Here is a 17,207-nt window from a genome sequence, read left to right as displayed (position 1 = left end):
CCATCCATCTCCACCCTCTGACAAACAGAGGCTAGGGACACCATTCCTTACCCATCCTGGCTCATAGCCATTAATGGACTGAAACTCCATGAATTTATCTAGTTCTCTTTTAAACCCTGTTATACTCCTAGCCTTCACAACCTCCTCAGGCAAGGAGTTCCACAGGTTGACTGAGCTGAGTGAAGAAGAACTTCCTTTTATTTGTTTTAAACCTGCTGACCATTAATTTCATTTAGTGGCCCCTGTTCTTATATTATGGGAACAAGTAAATAACTTTTCCTTATTCACTTTCTCCACACCACTCATGATTTTATATACCTCTATCATATTCCCCCTTAGTCTCCTCTTTTCCAAGCTGAAAAGTCCTAGCCTCTTTAATCTCCCCTCATATGGGACCCGTTCCAAACCCCTAATCATTTTAGTTGCCCTTTTCTGAACCTTTTCTAATGCCAGTATATCATTTTTGAGATGAGGGAACCACATCTGTACACAGTATTCAAGATGTGGGCGTACCATGGATTTATATAAAGGCAATAAGATATTCTCCATCTTATTTTCTATCCCTTTTTAAATGATCCCTAACATCCTGTTTGCTTTTCTGACTGCCGCCGCACACTGCGTGAACGTCTTCAGAGAACTATCCACGATGACTCCAAGATCTTTCTCCTGATTAGTTGTAGCTAAATTAGCCCCCATCATATTGTATGTATAGTTGGGGTTATTTTTTCCAATGTGCATTACTTTACATTTATCCACATGAAATTTCATTTGCCATTTTGTTGCCCAATCACTTAGTTTTGTGAGATCTTTTTGAAGTTCTTCACAGTCTGCTTTGGTCTTAACTATCTTGAGCAGTTTAGCATCGTCTGCAAACTTTGCCACCTCACTGTTTACCCCTTTCTCCAGATCATTTATGAATAAGTAGAATAGGACTGGTCCTAGGACTGACCCTGGGGGAACACCACTAGTTACCCCTCTCCATTCTGAAAATTTACCATTTATTCCTACCCTTTGTTCCTTGTCTTTTAACCAGTTCTCAATCCATGAAAGGATCTTCCCTCTTATCCCATGACAACTTAATTTACATAAGAGCCTTTGGTGAGGGACCTTGTCAAAGGCTTTCTGGAAATCTAAGTATACTACGTCCACTGGATCCCCTTGCCCACATGTTTGTTGACCCCTTCAAAGAACTCTAATCAATCAGTAAGACATGATTTCCCTTTACAGAAACCATGTTGACTTTTGCCCAACAATTTATGTTCTTCTATGTGTCTGACAATTTTATTCTTTACTATTGTTTCAACTAAGTTGCCTGGTACTGATGCTAGCCAGTAGCAAAATGCCAGTGTATACAAAAGTAGAGTTGTTTGTGGCATATTCCATGCAAATTTAGGGATCAACACTGGGCTGGAGCAGTAACAGAGCCATGGTGCTAGCAAGGAAGCAAATGGAGAGGGCAGGAAGTAGTTAAATAGCAGGCCCTTCACAAGAATGGCGGGAGACCTGTGACCCTCTGATTCCATAAGGATTTGAAAGCTGCCCCTCTGGATTTCCAACAGAGGTCTGCAAATCCTCTGCCCCTTGATTAGACAATTGGTCGTTAACACTGCAGAGTGAGCTCTAGGCCCAAATTACTAGCTGTGTCGAATACCTGATGGATGCAGTTGAGGAGAGGGTCAGAAAAGAAGCCAGTTGCAGCCCGATTTCTACAAGGTCAGGCCCCTAGAGGCCATTCTGGCAGTTTAGGATTACTGGGGCACTGGATCATTCTAGCCATGGTTTCAATGCCAGGAGCTGCAAAGGAGGCAGCACGTGTGCCAGAATTTATGGGCCCTTTGCCTGGCATGCCACAAGACTCTAAGCGTGCGTGTCTGTCTCTTGGAGCTTGATATTTCCCTCCTCACTCTCATGTTTAATATTAATGACATTTTAAAAGCCCGCTATTAGTATTATGTAAGGTCTGAATCAAATGCACTTAAGTATCAATACAATATTGCACTACTCAGTATAATACTATCCAGTCTCAATGAGAAATATATTTCTCTAGTGTTAAAAAAAAAAAAAAAAACTACTAGGTTTTGGAACCTCAGGAAAAAAATTAAACTCAAATGGGGCTGAAGATTAGCCCTTTTTTTGCCCCAAAATAAGGATGAACTGTATTTTAGCAGATCATCCACAAATTATTCTGTGTGTGTGTTAGAGCTACCAACTAAAAAGTTTAACACTAATTCTTAAAACATTTGTTCATGTGACTGACTCTCTTGATTTCTACTGAAAATGATCTGAAACCGTAACAAGTGCTTTAATGAATGCTACCTTAGTACAGTACAACTTGATTACTGTACCAGACATCCTCCTTTGTACTCCTGCTGGCTCTTAGTCAATATACAACCTTAAGGGAAGCTAGTAAATTTCTTGTTCCAAGTTTTGGGGAACAAAGTCTTATTTGTCTGTAAAGCATTTATCATTTACCAGCTCTTATTCTAATCACGAAAGGTTGAAAAGGTATTTTTCTGCTGCTCTAGTGCTACATTTTTTTAAACTCAAACCATTAATACAAGCAATAAGTGACACAGCTTACTTCTTACCTTTAAGCTAGAATCTACGTTTTCCTATTGTGCTCCATGAATAAATTAATCAAAACAAACAGATGCTGCCTAGCCGGAGCTCTCAAACACATGAATTCACTAAAGAGAGAGAAACTCAGGAACAGCGAATGATAAATATGTTATAGCCTACTTCCTATTGCACATTAAGACCCAGATTTTCAGCAATGGTCTTTGATTTTAAAGGAGCAATTTTGTGCAAAAAAATTGTTTTTAGCCTGCCATTAAACAAACGCAGGTATTCATGTGCACGCACAAGATTACATCAATAAAAACAGTGACAGAGCTGGGACCTGGTTGAAAAATCAGGCCCCCAAACTGGATTTAAATTAAATACAGCTTTAAAAAAATACATTAAACATTAGCACTGATTTGGAGAGGGAAGGGAAATCAGATTTAGAAGTACTTACTATGTATAATTAACCCCCCCCCCATATTTACATTTTCATAACTGATCATTGAAGAAATAATTTAGGTAAGAATTTCTTCTAGAGGTAAGAAGAAGAAAGCTTCCCTTCACCAAAAAGGTCTCAATATGATCTCATTTCATTATTAAATGAGAAGGCCATACCTAGCTGATGGCATAATTCATTTACAGTCTGAGCAACTCTGTGACAGACGTATTTGGTATTCACATGCTCATCCTGCTTGGAATTGAATATAAAAGACACCATGCAACAAGATATAAGCTATTATGCTGAAAAGTTCCAGCCTTCCAGTTTAGTTTTAAGGCATTACAACATGGTCTTTCAGCTGATCTCCAAATATTATTGGGTACAATTTCCCCTTAGTTTTAAACATGTATGGTAATTTAATTTTTATAAGTAGCATGCAAGCTACCTATTTTAGGTTTGCCAAGAAAATTTAAGGGATTCAAATCACAGAGAAAGTTAAAGTACCTCACCTGTTGGTAATGCCTTATGGTTTAATGCATTTATTACCATAGTCCCTATTTTACATAACAGAGAAAGCTTTGTGTCGGTTTAATTAGGCACTTGGAAAGGTCTTAAAGCATATATTAATCTAGATTTGATTTAAAAACTGGTAACTAGTCCAACTATTAAGTTACAGAAATGTCATCTGCCATTTTGCCAAACTCAGTAGGGCTGTCATGTTATTATAGCATTTAGTAAGTACTGTCTGTAAACAAGTGTTTCTTCCTAGAGTGATGAAATTTAACATCACACCCTACAGAGGTTTTGGAGATAGGTTGTGTATTCAAAAGGCCCAACCTACCAACAGACCTTAGAACATTTGCTTGTGCATTGTGAAGTAAAGCATATTTATATTTATACTCCCCCTGGACTAAATCCTACAGGGAGCCAAGTGCTATCTTCAAGTCAATGGACACTGAAAGCAATCAGGCCCCAAATCTTATTAGATGAATGATGTAAGTGTGGTTGCCAACCCTCCAGAATTGTCCTGGAGTCTCCAAGAATTAAAGATTAATCTGTAATGTGATAAAACCTCCAGGAATATGTCCTACCAAAATTGGCAACCCCAGATGCAAGGCTTACAAAAGTAAACACTGTGCCTCAAAATATATGTATATTTTCCTTTATGATGTAGCATGCTCCTGAAACATGGACCCTACCTGGTAAAGAAAGCTTTTAATCACACTAATAAAGCAAGAGGATGGCAAACATTAAAAGTGTTACAGTACTAATGTCTGTCTAGAGCTGAACACTTGCCACCAGTTTAACATCAACAGCACCAAAAATCCTGCAAATTAACCAAGAATCAGTACATTCTAATTGAAAATAAATTTATATCTAATGAACCCTGGAGTCAGAATTTATACACGCAGCTCAGGAACAAAATAAAGTTAAGAGAAACCCAGACAGAATGCTTAATATGTCAAGAACAGAAAATATCCTGATCCTAAATTAAATTTAACAACACAAAACTCCTTGAAAAGTGTCATTGAGAGGGGCACAAAAATACACATTGGTTACAATATAAGGAACTGTAGCCTATGAGTACTTCTGCGTCCCTGTTAAAACTCACATTTGCTGTGACTTAACCTGAGACACAACCTTCTTTCTGCGGGCGAGATTAGTTAAAATGAATTGCACTTTATCTAAATATTATTATTGTCAGCTGCCATTTTTTATTTACATGCGTGTAACTAGTGCCCTAATAAAGAGCAGAGTGACCATACGCATCACGTGGAGTGATGTTTCAAGGCAGCAACGTACAGTAACACAAACCTGCAGAACAGTATTAAAAATAATAAAGAGATTTACAGTGTTTAAAAGAAGCATTATTTTACAAAAAAAATCACTTTTTTTAACACAGTGAATTTTAAATATCCCTGTACTGCAACAGAAGAGTAGTGTATTATCTGTATGTACAGAGAAAACCAAAAGTTTGGCACTTATAACAGCTTTCCTTTTGTTATTGCATACCACACCGTGTATGGCAAATACATAATACCATGAACAACCATCCTGTACAGACTGTATATTTATGGAACTACCGAATCGAGAAACTGCACTTAAAACGTAAAAATTCACTTTTGTACCATTGTGCAATTACCAAGACATGCAAGCACAAGAAATATTGCAAAAAAATTAAATACTACTACTAAACTCCTTTGAAAAAATTACTGTACTAACATCTCTACTGGAAATTAAACTGCCTGGGATTTTTTGGAAGGGGAACCCAATGCATAAAGGTAAAGTCAAGTGCTGCAGTAGCTTTGATGAATATCCACCTTTTATATTTTCAGTGGTAACTCCGACTCATAAGACAGTGTATGAACACACTTTTGAGTATTAGGATTCCACAGGCACACAGGACAAAGTTTGTCTGCAGTGATTAATAAATAAGCTTTTAAAAATTGGGATTAATTTCCAGATTCATCTTTTCCTGTTAGTTTTAAAGAGAGCTTCAGGGCTACTGCAAGTCACTTGATTGAGGACAGCAAAGTTGACATGGCATTGTCAGGATAAATCATGTGCTGTTGCTGGTAAAATATTAAAAGGAAAAATGACCTGTTTTGCTACAGTTAAGCAGAGGACTCTTAACTAGAGCTGTATAAAGGGTAAACAAGCAAAGAGGTGGTGAATTTGAAATCCAATCTAGCATTGGATGTTCAGCAGCACAAATTTCCCATATGATTATCCAGTGTGTAGAAACAGACTTGGATTCCCAGGCTTAAAAGACCAGAGACTGGTTACTATACTGAAGCCACATTGGTTGGCTGGGGAGGAAAAGGTGCCAGGTGGATCTTTCTTTAGCCTTTGCCAGAGTCCTCAAAGCAAAACTTTATCAGAAACCATGCACTATACTAGTTATTTCTGTTTTTGGACATGCCCTCTACCCCTCTGGCAAAGAAGCCACAGGCTTACACTCTTAAAACAGGAATATGACAGTGCCCACTATGGTTAAGGTTGCAGAACCATTAACCCCTTTTTATTTTATTTATTTTAATAACTTTCCAAAACATTCACATTTTATTCTGAAGTTCTCAATTCTAGCCTCCACCTTAAGGTGCATTTTTTTGGTAAAGTGAACAAAATTCTCTTTTCATTTATTTATTGTAAAGTTCAACCTAAGGGAAAGCAACACAAACCACCACTATTACCATTTTCAATTTTTTTTTTTAAAGATAGGGCTAATACAAAAATGGCTGAAGTTTGAAACTTGACCCAAACAATTCTCACTGAGGCCTTTGAGTTTACAAAAAATACTTTTCATTAAGACACGACCATTTAAAAACTGCATACTAAGCATGCATGATGAATGTTTTCCTTAACGCATGCACTGTGTACACAGGAAGTTAGTTAGCTGTACACTTAAATGTACACTTATTGGTTCAAAAAATTTAGGCCCCAGTCCTGCAGTAGCTAATAGAACTATTCACATGCTTAAAGTGTGTAGGTGTTTCAGAATAAGTTGCTTACACTCCTCTGTCAAATCCAACAGAGTATTTTAGCTACACAAGACAATTATTTTATTTTCCTTTTTTAGAAAATGCAAAAATAACCCTAATGTTAATCCTACTTTACCTTGTTAAAATGTAAACTAACTTTTACTTATTAACTTTTACCATAAAACATGGCCAGAGCACACAGAATTTGGGATTTATTTAAATTTATTTTGTGTATTTACTACCCAGTCTTGCTGGGTGATGAATGCCATTTGCTCTCACTAACTTCAGTTCTCAGGAGGTATTTCTTGCAAGATATTAGCTAAAGTCTTCAAAAGCATCTAAATTATTTAGGAGCCAAAGTTCATTTTCAAAGTGACTTGGGTACTTAGGCTCTTTAGACTTAGAGCATGTCTATACACAGCCGCTATAGTGCCATAGTATGGATGCTTCCCATATCAACAAAAGGGGTTTTTCAGTCAATGTAGCTAATCTACCTCTTTGAGAAGCATGAGGCAGGTCACCAGAAAGCTCTTCTGTTGACCTAGCTGCGTCTACACCTGGGGTTAGGTCAACCTCTAACTATGTTGTACCATGTATACAATTTTTCACAGCACTATGCAATATAGCGAGGTTGATCTAATTTTAAATGTAGACCAGGCCTTAGGCTCCTAAATGCCTAAATCATTTTTGAAAACAGAACTTATGTGATTTTGAAGATTTTACCGTAAGCCTTTAATTTATAAAAAGTGGAAATCTTTACAAAACTTTCAACAAAAAAATCTGAAGATGGAAACAGAGGTTTACATTTTTGTAATAAAGAATATAACAAATTTAAAGACAAATACTAAGTCAAGTAAATTTCTACCGCAATGTGTACAAAACCATTAAAAATACAGTGATTAAAAATAGGTTACTGCATACAGTTCAGATTCTGCAGCACTTCAGCATTACAAAAAAAAAATCAATGGACTAAATTCTGCCTGCAGTTATTGATTTAATTGGATTATTCTGTTAACATTACAGAATGATGATGAAAATTAGTAAGTCTCGGAATGTTTCATTAAGGAAAATTTAGATAGTTGAACACTAGCTATTTTGTTCTATTTGTGGCCTGTATTTGAGAAGATTATTTAGGATGGATCAAAGGAGTTAATCTGGATTTGTGTGTGTGTGTGTGTGTGTGTGTGTGTGTGTGTGTGTGTGTGTGTGTGTGTGTGTGTGTGTGTGTGTGTGTGTGTGTGTGTGTGTGTGTGTGTGTGTGTGTGTGTGTGTGTGTAACTGAGGGCAAAACCTGGCCCACTGATTTTTGATTGAGGTCCTTCAACGTTTCAGAGTGGAAAGAACAGTGTCTTGTAACAGTGCCGGCAACACTACAAAGTATTAGAAGAGTCTTTTTAGGGTGGAGATAGGGATAAGTTTCAACTGCATTTCCAGCTCCATTTCTTTTCTCCCCCCCCCCACCCCGCCCTTTTCTTCTTTCTTTCTTTTTTTTTCCAGTAGTGTTGTGTGTCACCCATCACAAGTAACAAAAATGAAATTAAGTAATGAGGTAAAGTGTGTTCTACCAGCAGATCTTTCCTACTAACATAATTCAATTAAATATCACTCGCAGTGGTAACAAGACTTAAAAGGAAAAAGCCATAAGACAAATTCTTCACTACAACTGAATTCTAAAACAAGCTTTCAAAGCCAAAAACCTTAGCACAGAAATCATAAGTAAACCAGCTTCTGATCCCAATATAAGTTGCCTGTACAATTTCCTTTAAAACAGGAACCTGAAATCAAGTTTTCCACAATACATATATATCCCTTTTAATGCCCCACCTTTCCTTCTCCCCTTTTGCACAAATACACATCCTCAACACTGCAAATGTGCAGTGATTTTTAAGTGATCTGAAGGGAAAAGGAGTCCTATTTCTCTCAGAAAAGCAACCCGTGCTGCATTCCTTTACCAGCCACAGTAAAGGTGTGACATATTCTACGCCTCAGTCCTTCCCTTTACTTCACTCATTGCAGCTTCCAAAATCCACACAAACAATGCATGCTGGCCCACCAATACACGGAATCTTCAGAGCATTTGAATGACACAGTGTAGAAAAACAGTTTACACATCTACAATATATTGTAACTCTTAGTTCAATTTTAAATATATTTAAAAGATCCTTAGGAATGAAAAACATCGGAAATGAATGAAAAACATATGTACACCTCCACCCTTGTAGGCACAGACCTTGACTAGTGAGGAAGGGCTAGAAATAAAAGTGCAATGACCAACATCTCCCTTGAACCGATTCAGATGAACAACAGTCTTGCAGTATACCAGAGAGGTTGATTTTTCATACAGCATATCTGTATTAAAGCTATCCAGTCGAAGACAGCATGCTAATTCTTATCAATTCTCCTCAGGGGAAATGCACCTTAAATTTTTTTTTACTTTTCGACACAATTTGTTATATTACCCATTCCTTCCTGCTTCAGACGCAAGGAACTCCCTCATTAGTGTAGTTTACTTTTTTAGATAGTTAGGACTGAAGGTGTTCCCTTTGTCATGGTATTTTTTTTGTTTAATATACAGCTATTTATCCCCCAAACAAGAGCTGAGACTCAAGTTTTTAAGCATTTTAAAACAAAAACAGATACCATACCAAAGCACAGCATATAATGTAAGTTTCAGTTGCAATAGCTTTGTTTTGCCTTATATAAAGCTATGTTACGGTGGACTGTGTTAGGTTTCTTCCCATCTCCTCCATTTTTGCAGGACTAATCATGGGGAAGGAACACGAATACGGAACAATCCTTGCTGAAGCTGCAGTCGGAAAAGCTTGCAGTTTGCAATCCGCAAGGCTGCGCAGCCAGTGCGGCGAAGGTCTGATGGAAATAATGGTTTAGTATGGTGCCATGTTCCTGTGCTCCTTTTAAACTCTCTAACGTAGTCATAATTGGTACCTAAAGTTAAATAAAAAACAGAAATTCATTGTACATTCAGTTACACAGCATCAAGCAATTTAAATCTAATGATGCCAATATATTTCCAGACCAAATGGAAGAACAAAAACTGTTCTGATCAATTTCTGAATATGTTCGCAGAACAGTTTTCAAAAGAAAAGCTGAGAAAAACTTGTTTTAGAAGAACAAAACAAAGGAAAGAGCAACAAATAATTTGGGACCCATTTTACCTTATTTTCTCAGTTACACATAGGTAGCTATGAAAGTAAATTAAAAATCTTTCAAGAGCCAGTAGAGAGGTAGGTGACATCAAGAGTAATTAGTTTCAAAAACATTGGTACAGACAATGCCAATTTTAGAAGCTACAATGTTTGAGGATTTCAAAACACCAGTGGGATGGGTTCTTTGCTGGAAGATGGAGCACTCCATGTGAAAGAGAACATCCGGGAAAAAGAGGTTTAGCAATTATGATTAAAATATGTATGTCGTGTTCATATGACACCTAGTTTCTGTTGTGACAGATCATCATTTTGGGCAAGTTCCAAAACAAAGAATTATAATACAGGCCTTTGAAAAAACATGTAGAAAACAAAGTCAGACATTCACCACAAGTAAGGAATAGGTCCATATACTTCAGAAGCTAAAGAGATGTTCTGGGGATGTACAAATCAATATCCTATACGGATGTAATGAACTAATTCTTTAATGTTTCAGAGACCAGTATCCCACTCTAATCATTACTGGAAGTGCCATGGGTACCTGCTCTTCTTTCTTTAAACTACTATAAAGATTTCTTAGTATTTGCTTGGCAACTATGCCAGCTCTGTGTGTCAGATGTAAATTGCACATTTATAAAATACTTAGGAAAAAAGAGCCCTATGTGAAAAACTAAGCTTTTGATCAGTTATGCAGACAGTTTTATAACAGTACTAAGAAAATACAAACACTCACTGTCATGTTTACAAACTATTAACTCCCAGATTTTTATTATATTCAATGTGTTTCACCTGTCTCTTAAGAAGTCCTTGAGAAATAAAAAGTTATTTTATAAATGTTTTAGAAATGTTTATAGTTTTTAGAAAAACTACTTTTAGAACATGGTTCTCTGCTTTTTCCTCATTCTTCCTCTTCTTTAGCATTGCCATTTTGCTTTAAAGTTATAATCTACTCAGTTACATATCAAGAGTCAGGATTTTTTCATTCAAACAGTAAAAAATTACATCTTGAAGAGAAAAGGAGTACTTGTGGCACCTTAGAGACTAACCAATTTATTTGAGCATAAACTTTCGTGAGCTACAGCTCACTTCATCGGATGCATACTGTGGAAAATACAGAAGATGTTTTTATACACACAAATCATGAAAAAATGGGTGTTTATCACTACAAAAGGTTTTCTCTCCCCCCACCCCACTCTCCTGCTGGTAATAGCTTATGTAAAGTGATCACTCTCCTTACAATGTGTATGATAATCAAGGTGGGCCATTTCCAGCACAAATCCAGGGTTTAACAAGAACGTCTGAGGAAGGGGGGGGGGGGTGGTTGTTAGGAAAACAAGGGGAAATAGGTTACCTTGCATAATGACTTAGCCACTCCCAGTCTCTATTCAAGCCTAAGTTAATTGAATCCAGTTTGCAAATTAATTCCAATTCAGCAGTCTCACTGGAGTCTGGGTAGGGAGAAAACCAGGATTTGTGCTGGAAATGGCCCACCTTGATTATCATACACATTGTAAGGAGAGTGATCATTTTACATAAGCTATTACCAGCAGGAGAGTGGGGGGGAGGGGGGGCGAGAGAAAACCTTTAGTAGTGATAAACACCCATTTTTTCATGATTTGTGTGTATAAAAACATCTTCTGTATTTTCCACAGTATGCATCCGATGAAGTGAACTGTAGCTCACGAAAGCTTATGCTCAAATAAATTGGTTAGTCTCTAAGGTGCCATAAATACTCCTTTTCTTTTTGCGAATACAGATTAACACTGCTGTTACTCTGAAACCTATCTTGAAGAGATAAACTTGTAACACTAGTTTCTAAAATGTTTCCTACATAACTTCATTACTCTCCTTTCTTTCAAATGTGTGGTGATTGTCCTTGGTATATATTCTCTTAGCAACATTTACTAGTGCAAAGAAGCAATGACATCGTTGCAGAAATCTCCACAGCATAATCTTACTATGAGTTATTATTGTTACTCAATTTGTAGGCTAGTCAGATGCACCAAATTGCTGACATACCAATGACAATGATTTTGAGGACCAGTTATGAGGTTGCTTCTCTATTGTACACACAAATCCAAGAACTTGCTGTTAGCCTTGGTCTATTTTCCTAACCTTAGCAGCAGTAATCAACCAAAATATCCTAAAAGAATTCTTAAATCTTCTGGGGCATTTTAAATCGTGTTGGTGCTCGGAAACACAAACGTAGGATTCCCAGTCAAAAGGCTAAATTCTGCTGTTCGTTATCTGTCAATTTAATATAACAACCCCCCCACCCCCCAAGGTCAATGGCAACTAAGAGCACAATGTGACTCAAAATCTTGAAACCTGGACCAAAATACAAAAATCTTACTCTTTTATTCCAAGAAGTCAATTTAAATAATTTTAAAACTTAAGAAAATTAGAAGAAAACAAGCAACCTGAAGTTACTAGTTCTGATTCTAACCTGTATCAAGATCTCCAATGACATAAATACTGGCCCCAATAGGTACAGCTCCATACACAAAGGAAGAACTGGCTGGGATGCATAAATTCTGATCATTTAGATAAATCCATCTGTAAGAAAAAGCAAAAATTTTGTATATGATTATTGACAAGATCTGTGCGCTAAAAACTCAGACGCTTTTCGACAAAACAGTTTTGCCAATTATAAACGTAAGCAAAATCATGCAAACTGACATTTTAGAAAGAGGATCCCACTGGGAACTGGGCATCCAAGTTCCTTAGTCCTTGTCGATCAGCAAAGATATTGTGGAATAAGCTATTCAGTTATTCCACAATAGCTCCCTGTGTGGACGTGATTCCAGAATTCCACATGGAGAGCTATTCTGAAATAGCTTATTCCACAACAGCTATGCCGGTCAATTTCCCTGGGTAGACAAGACTTTAGCAAGCTTTGAAAAGTCTCAGTCTTTAATACTTGCTTTTACATCTATGCTGATTTTAGGACACAGTACAGGAAATAGCAAGCTCTTATACTATGTTTTAGTTACCAGACACTCCCCGTATCTCCCCCCCTAAAATTCTCATGCCAACCTTGTAGTCCTACTCAGGTCATCGTCAGAGGTAAATTATTACTTAAGTAGTATGCAGCAATTAATGAGTTTTATTTTCAAACCAGGAACAGGACAGTAGATACTCAGAGTGCTAGAGGATTTTTGGTAAGTGAATGAAATGCCTAGCCTTTTTGGAGAGGAAGACAGTTTTTCCAATTTTATATCATGCTCTGTTTGGTTTCCACCCCTGTTGAAATACTAGGAACCACAGCTGTTTTCTCATTAAAAGGATCCTCCATCTTCAACACCATGTCAGTCTGACTTTCTTACTGACTGAAGAAGACCAATTGTTCCTACAGATACCCTTGCAAGCCAGAAAACTAATGTGCATTCACAACAAATATGCTGACAAGACTGGTTTATACAGTTGTCTGATTGTAAATACCTGAAGTACAGAGCTGCCAATTTAATTGTCTCTTCCATGGTTTTGAAGCAAATATCTACAGACTCCTGCCACATTTCTACAGATGCTGATATACTTTTATTTACAGTTCAGTGCAGAATAATCAAGACTACTTAAAAGTAACCTTACAAGGGCCATAAAGGACAATATGGGTAAGGATAAGAACTTTTGGGGAAAAAAAATTTACAGGAGTCCTGAAGATTTTCGATAAAATACCTGGAGATTTAAGGAAAAATATCCCCACAGATGTTGCCGACTTTTTTGTATTCCTGTTCCATCCCCATCCATTACTCAAAAGTAAATTCTTTCTTGATTCAACTCAGTCAATTTGATGGGAAACTGATATACAAATAAGTTATTTTAGAAAGAAACAGAACGATTTGTAAGGGCTGATTAAAACTAAGAATTAGACGCCTACATTTCTACTTTGCTCTGAGCTTTCTGTATTGTATGACAGAAGCTCACTCCAGTCTCACGGTTCAGTACATTCGGATTTATATCTTTAAAACAAGCAAATAGCATCATACTTCGTTTAAAACAAGGAGAAAGGACGGTCTTGTGCTCAGGTACACAAGTCAGGAGACCTGGGCTGTATTCTTTTGGACAAGTCACTTAATCTCTCCAAAATATCCTTTCTAAATCACCACTGGTCTGCAACACCTTGGTAAACATACCAGTGCATTACCAGGGTCAGTGCTAATGCTGTAAATAATTTGTTTTAAAATCCATCCTTTTATAGAAGCCCAACCTTCAAACCAGGGGGGGGGGGGAAGGAGGGGGAAAGTAAACAAGTTAGTCCGCTAAAAAACTGTAGTATCTTTCTCTGTGTTGAGACTGTTCAATGGGCTCAAACTACTTTGGAAATATCTTTAGAAAAGTGCTTCTGGAACACTACGCTGCATTCCAAGTTTCATCCAGAGTAAATTTTTATAGAACAGTTATAAATCCCTGAAAACAATGGGTTTGAATGGAAACAGCTGTTCAAACTTAAGAGCTGTGTAGCAGCACAATTGAGAAACCTCAGAATTTATCATCATCAACAGTTGTTGCATCACTTCACCTTGAATAATGCACCCTTTTAAAACTCATAATTTTAGTTCTAAACTGCCATGTATATATTACATTGATTTCATCAGCAAGGCAGTCATGCAATACTGAGGTTTGTCTATAGAAGGTTCATTGATAGAGTAATAACTACATTACTGTTCCCCTAGTTGATTTGAAACATTTGAATTATTACAGGATGGATGGTAGTTTTCTTTCCACTGTTTACAGGCAACATAGGTAATACACATTGTAATTGCTACCTTTTCCAGGGATCTGGTGGTGATAAAATGTATATCAACCCCCCCACCAGCATGTCCAACTACAGTTGAGACTAATGTTAGTGAAGGACTTCTTTCCTCCAGCTTGCATTCCCACTCCCCGCCACATCAGCCTTCCTCAAGTGTTGTCTTAAGATGATGAGCTTTCGAGCATGCCTTGAAAGTTTACAATTTACTTATCCATCCATGTTAAGTCATGGGGCTCGCCCTTACAGAGAACAGCCTGCCAACAGCTCCCTCCTACGGACCAAGGGAAGCTCCAGCTTGAGTGCTTCCACTGATCTCAGCTGTGGTAGTATGGTATAGAGAGAGAGAGAGGGGCAGGGTTTTTTAGTTTGTTCCCATGCCCTAGTCCCCCTTGCACAAAACTTTTATGAAAGGTGGATACAAATATCTGCTCTGCCTGATTCTCTCCATCCCCCAAGTTAACTTGATACAGCCTATTGGGTCCTTTCAAGTCTACAAGTATAGGTTTCAAGATCAGCTGAAATTTACGAAAGATCCAATTACTCTGCTTGTGGCTGCTCACTCTAGTTCCCACAGAAACTCACAGTGAATCGCTACAACCTGGAAAAAGGACTTTTCAGTCTAATTCACCACTGCAGTCTTACTTTAAGATGGTGGGGTTTTATTCATTTATCTAGCACCAACTGGTACAACATCTGGGCATCTCGCATTATTTAACAAAAACAAACCACATACACAATGTAACTTGTGTATAGGGAGAAAACCACAGCCAGTTCTGCAGGAGCCCAAGGACAACATTCATAATGAAAGGCAACATGAAACAACTTCTTCTATCACAGCACTCTAGAAAAGTTCAACTGTGAAGCCTACCAGAATAGTTGTGTTCACGCTGCCCTGCGGGTTACAATCTCGTGAATCAGAGGAAGAGAGAGTTTTACAAACACCCCCTGCTGCAAACACACTGCTTCCCTTCTGAACCCCCGTGGGAGCTGTATGGAAACAACCCCTTACTGTTTTTGGCAATTTTACATCTCTTTGCATGAATGAAGGGGATTCTGCAGAAAGTACCAGATCTTCTTATAGCTGTCATTTATGGCTGCAGCTGAAGAGATATGGGGCAGGAGAGCAACCGTCTACCATCAGCTAACCCCTTACAGAGCAGACACTTTAGGAGGGCCGCTTCATTGGGTCTCTTCCACCTCCCTTACTAAAGGACAGTCATGAAGGCATAGATTCTAAGATTTCATTTTTGCTTCCATCTACTGCAAGGAATGCACATACCAATATTTTCACTATATCCGAGAATCTCATTCTGGATTAGATCTAGATAAACTGACAAAAATTTTAATGTGAATAAAAGGCAAATGGGGGGGGGGCGGGGGAAGGAAGGGGAATTTAATTTGATTTACAATAAAAAATAAGACTACTTTGAGTAGGAGGAAGTACTGGGGTTGTCAACCCTCCAGGATTGGCCTGGAGTCTCCAGGAATTAAAGATTATGTTGTGATGAAATCTTCAGGAATTCGTCCAACCAAAGTTGGCAACCCTAGGAAGTACACCAATACAGAAAGGTACGCTGAATATGCAGAAGCGTGAGAACTTTTCACAACTCCACTGAAAACATGTTCTTTCTTAATGGACCTGACGTCAGTTTGTGCTGGGAAATCACGTGAATCAATTCAGCTTTTGGGTTCATTTACACAAGGAACTCACGGATTATGAGCCTATGTGACCCTAAAACTAGCTGAGCGCCCAACAGCTTTTCTAGCGTGGATTGGAACCAAAAATAGAAATAATAGAAGCTGTAATTGCTCATGAAAACTATGTATTTAAAAAACAGCCAAATTTTTCAGGAATGATTACAGAAGTTCTAACAGTTAAGCAAGGAAGCAACAAAAACAGGAAGGGCAAGAGGTCATTTTTCATCAGAGTTTGATTCAATTCCAGCTTACTGTAGGTTGCTTATTTGCCTGCTGTTTGCATAGTATGCAACTATCCTGTACTGAGAAGTTCACAATACGCAAGAGCTACGAAGTACTCTTTTGTAAGGCTACTCTTTTGTGCACTTATTTTCTGTAAATCGTTCTGCTGAAATCAAACTGAAGGAAGAGGCGGTGACAGCTTCCTTTGTAACTGTAGACAGAGCTGATAGATGATAAGGCATGTAAGACTAACAACATATGTTTGTATGTCTCCATTGAAGATGACGGGGGAGGGAGAGGGACACTTGAGCTTTTCATTTTTTTTAAAGCAATAAGTGAATACAAATAAGACATGGCCCAAACAGCTGTAATTCATAAGAAGAATTGGTAAGCGTTCTAATTCTGAATTAAAAGTGAAGTACAGAGACAGAATACAGCAGTTTACATGAAAAATACACTGTCTAAAGTGTGTACCTACTGTGAACACAATCCTTACAAATAAAAAAAGTGTCTATTTTCAATTTTACTTTATACATTTGACAGCACTTCATGCATCATCTGTATCTCCTTTACTGATACTGAAGATATCCTGGTACATTTCATGGGAGCATTTTTCTGTTTCTGGTTATAAATTTTGTTGCAAATTAAAAAAAAATAAAATAAAAAAAAATCTGTGCACATCCTATTTAAAGGCTTCTCTCTCTATCAAATACTGGAATATTATAGAAATTAGTCAGTCATTTTAAAAAATTCAGTTTAACAAGGCATCACTTCTAAAACAGCCAAAAAAAAACGCATACAAATTTTAATAGTGCCTCTCAACCCCGAGACTATCAAAGCATCTCAAATCCAGTTTACAGAGCACCAGTGCCATGCAGCAGTTTATG

The 17,207-nt window shown here is 37.5% G+C and overlaps 1 protein-coding gene across 1 annotated transcript in view; it reads right to left on the bottom strand.

The window, feature by feature from the left end:
* Positions 1-7,730: 7,730 nt before the first annotated feature.
* The window catches only part of GAN (gigaxonin), a 41,001-nt gene continuing 31,524 nt past the window's right edge, over positions 7,731-17,207 (bottom strand). Inside the window, exons 10-11 of the mRNA XM_074969182.1 lie at positions 12,094-12,203; positions 7,731-9,429 (exon numbers count right to left, since the gene is read on the bottom strand). Of these exons, the coding sequence (XP_074825283.1) occupies positions 9,248-9,429; positions 12,094-12,203 (292 nt within the window). The 3' untranslated portion in view covers positions 7,731-9,247. The remainder of the gene's footprint in view (positions 9,430-12,093; positions 12,204-17,207) is intronic.

This window comes from Natator depressus, chromosome 12 (genome assembly GCF_965152275.1).
Source record: "Natator depressus isolate rNatDep1 chromosome 12, rNatDep2.hap1, whole genome shotgun sequence".
Taxonomy (NCBI): Eukaryota; Metazoa; Chordata; order Testudines; family Cheloniidae; genus Natator; species Natator depressus.
The sequence above is the reverse complement of the archived record's forward strand: the minus strand, read 5'-3'. Positions and strand labels throughout refer to the sequence as shown.